The sequence below is a fragment of the Sturnira hondurensis genome, unplaced genomic scaffold (assembly GCF_014824575.4).
Source record: "Sturnira hondurensis isolate 20B ecotype Veracruz unplaced genomic scaffold, ASM1482457v3 Scaffold0018310, whole genome shotgun sequence".
Classification (NCBI taxonomy): Eukaryota; Metazoa; Chordata; class Mammalia; order Chiroptera; family Phyllostomidae; genus Sturnira; species Sturnira hondurensis.
Window position 1 is genome coordinate 490037 of NW_028090941.1, and position 3692 is coordinate 493728.

General features: G+C 38.8%; 1 protein-coding gene across 1 annotated transcript; it reads right to left on the reverse strand.

Annotated features, from left to right (window-relative positions):
• Window positions 1-600: 600 nt before the first annotated feature.
• Window positions 601-1553, reverse strand: LOC119002886 (olfactory receptor 2A2-like). Its single transcript, XM_037068965.1, has one exon. The coding sequence runs from the start codon at window positions 1528-1530 to the stop codon at window positions 601-603; it is 930 nt and encodes a 309-aa protein (XP_036924860.1). The 5' UTR covers window positions 1531-1553.
• Between the last annotated feature and the right edge of the window lie 2139 nt (window positions 1554-3692).

A 3692-nucleotide genomic window follows, 5' to 3' on the forward strand; every position in this document is an offset into this window, starting at 1 on the left:
ATCATAACCCAGGAATAAATGTAAAGTTTGGGTAGTGCTCAAAACGTTTACCTCTAGAACCATTTCAACATTTACTAATACATGTCCTTCATTTGACCTTTAAGATATTTAAGGATTTTTTACACAGTTTCTTGTTGCTGCACACCTTTCCCTAACTTTTCCCCAGTGCTACTAAATGATCAAACACTTAGAGTTTCTTTAACCTTTCACTGCATTTACCACACGACTGTTGAGGCACATTCATATAACTCTGCAGTATTTTCTGTATTAAAATTTCAGTCCACTTTGGAAGGAATCTCATAGAGCATTACTTTTACTGTGCTGTTTCCAACTACCACAAGATGATAGGAAGTCAAATACCTAAGTACAGAGAAGTGTGTTGATACAATTTTCTCGCATTTAATTTCTTATCTGTGTAATATTCCTGGCTTGAGAAAACGAGAATTCACTTGTTTAAAAAAGTAAGATAAAATTCCATAATTTAGTTGTCCTATTTCAACTTTAAAAGGTATGCTCTTCCATGGAAGCTTATCCTATTTTCAGAGCTGGAATTTGAACAATTACTGATCGTATATGACATTTCTATTTGAAATTTTCCCTTCACCTGGACCTCACCTGTAGTGCCCTACAAAAGGCATCCTTCACCTGAGCATTCCTCAGGCTGTAGATGAGGGGGTTCAGCATTGGGTTAAAGAGACTGTAAAATAGGGATAGAATTTTATTCTTCTCCCCTCGTTGAGTGGAGTCAGGTACCATATAAACCACCATGGCACAGCCAAAGAAGAGCCCAACCACACAGAGGTGGGAGGAGCAGGTGGAGAAGGCCTTCTTGCGGCCCTCCCCAGACTTTATCTTCAGGATGGCCAAGAGGATGTGCATGTAGGAGACCAGCACCAAGAAGAGGGGCCCGACTAAGACCAAAACAGAAGTAGCGAAGATGACCATTTTGTTGATCCAGGTGTCAGCACAGGCCAGCTTGAGGACAGACAAGAGCTCACAGAAGAGCTGGTTTACTTCCCGAGACCTGCAGAATGGCAGCCTTAGAAGGAGAAGCACGTGTATAAGAGCCTGGAAAAATCCACACAACCAGCACATGGTGGCCAGGACTGTGCACACAGTCCAGCTCATGATGACAGTGTAGTGGAGGGGGTGGCAGATGGCCACGTACCGATCGTAGGACATAGCCACCAAAATCAGGCATTCTGTAGCAGCAAGATTCAAATACAAAAATGTCTGCATGATGCATGGGACAAAGGAGATGGCTCTATTCTGGGTCACTAAGTTTGCCAGCATCTTGGGGACATTGTTGGAAGCATAGGAGATGTCAATGATGGCCAGGTGGGAGAGGAAGAAGTACATGGGGGTGTGTAATCTCTGGTCCAGACAGATGAGTGCAAAGATCATGCCATTTGCCAACAGACTGAAGGTGTAGAACAGGGAGAAGACCCAGAAGAGGAGAACTTCTGTCTCTGAGCTGAGCTGGAATCCCAGCAGCACGAACTCTGTGGCCCAGGACAGGTTTCCCCCCATTCCTTACAGAGACCTGGTCAAGAACTGAATTGGGATAAAGGTCAGGGCTGGAGAATCAATACAAAGTGGAGTTAATCTCAACATGAGCTCAGAGAATGGTTGTATCATTGTCACTCCTTGAAAGCTTCCCATTCTCCCCCAAACTGGTTACCTGTTTTTTTTTTCTTAAAGATTTTTTTATTTATTTACCTTTAGAGGGGAAGGGAAGGAGAGAGGGAGAGAAATATCAATGTATGGTTGCCTCTGCTGGGGACACACAATGTATCATGTGTCCCCTGCCAGGAACTGGCCTGCAACCCAGGCGTGTGCCCTGACTGGGAATCAAACCGCTATCATCTGGTTCGCAGGCCCGTGCTCAGTCCACGGAGCTACACCAGCCAGGGCTATTGTTACCTGTTTTTAACTTTCCTATGAAATAAATTTAAACTTATAGAAAACAGTCAAGAATTATGCAAAGACCTCCAATATAACCATATGCCCCGATTTAACAAATTTTAGTATTCATTTCATATTTGCATTATAATTCTTTTTCTATATATTATTTTTTATGAGTGTTGCTTTTTTGTGAAGCACTTGAGATTAAAGTATAAATAAAAATGATACCCACTTACCCTTAAGTTTCTCTTTTTTCCATCAAAAGCAAAAACTTTCTTTAATCTAACCACAATTATCAGAATCAGACAATTTGATATTGGCATGATTCTTTAATCTATAACACTCTCTCTCTACTTCCCTCACCCAGGACCTAATCCAAAATGACATGTGATATTTAATGTCATTCATCTTTAGTCTCCTTTCATGTGAAATAGTTACCTTGTCTGCCTTTGCCATTCATGACCACTGAATTTTGGAAGATTGTAGGAAGTTCTTCACTACAATGTTCTCCAAATGGAACTGCATGCAGCTCCTCATTATATTATTCATATTTTTCACTTTCTGTAGGGAAATTAAGTATCTCCCATTGTGTTCATGGGCAGGTGCATGAGGTTCACTGTTCCATCACTGGTGATATTCACTGAAATCACCTGATGAATATGGTGCCTCCTGAGTATCCCCATTATAGAATCATTATCTTTTTCTCTAATGCAATTTCTGGAGCATCCATTAAACTTCCTATATAATATTCTGTTCCTCATCGAGCTTCTCAGCCACTAATTTCAGTGCCTATTGATTATGTTGCCTGACTTGATTACTAGCAGTGATTATCATGAAACGTGGTGTCCTTACGCCATCACTGCTGTGACATTTATTGGTTGTCAAATTCCTCCTAAGGACAGGCTCTGTCATCCACCTACCTATCTATCAATCATCTATATATCTTTATACGTCTGCATCTGTCATCTTCCTCCCAGTATGGATTCATGAATTGTGTTATCAAGGGATTATAATTATTTCTTCTTTTTATTTTTTCATTCCTAATTATTCTAGATCTAAACCCACCAAGCTTGCTCTTTTGTTTTTTAACACATCTCCATAGTTTTTGAGCACTTCCTTACTTCTGATGGCTGTTTCACACTTTTCTCATACATTCCCCATGGGCACAGACCCTTCCTCAAAAGGGCCTGATTACTTTAGGGAATAATCATATTCATAAACAAGTGTCTTAAGCTCAATAATTTATACTTTTGTCATAATTTCTGCCACATTTCTGACGTCTTCTTTTAAAACAGCAAGCATAAAATTTGGCAAGGAATACAAATTCTTCCTTATATAACACATTTACATGTTTCTGAACATTGAAAACAGCTTAAATGACTTCCCTCTCATGGAGTTAAATCTATTTTACTAAATCAACATTAGCATTGAAGAAAGTGGTCTTGATATTACCAAATAGTTTATTTTTAGGCAAAATATATATTTGTAACTCACACCTTTTTTAATTACCAAGTTTATATTATTCTCTTGTTTTATTTCTGCTTAGGAAATCACAAAACCAAACATTTAAAAGATTAAAGTTTAAGAATATGGGTCATTGTATGACTATGGTGGTTCTTACCTTGTATGAGAACATTTGACAACAAGTTTCAAAACTTTTGTAGAAAGACATATGGAGCTCTATTTATAAGGAAGACTAAAGAGGTAATACCCTGAAAGAAACACAAATAAGCATTATTTATAATGTATACATACAATTATACCATTTTGCTGTACATTTCCATATG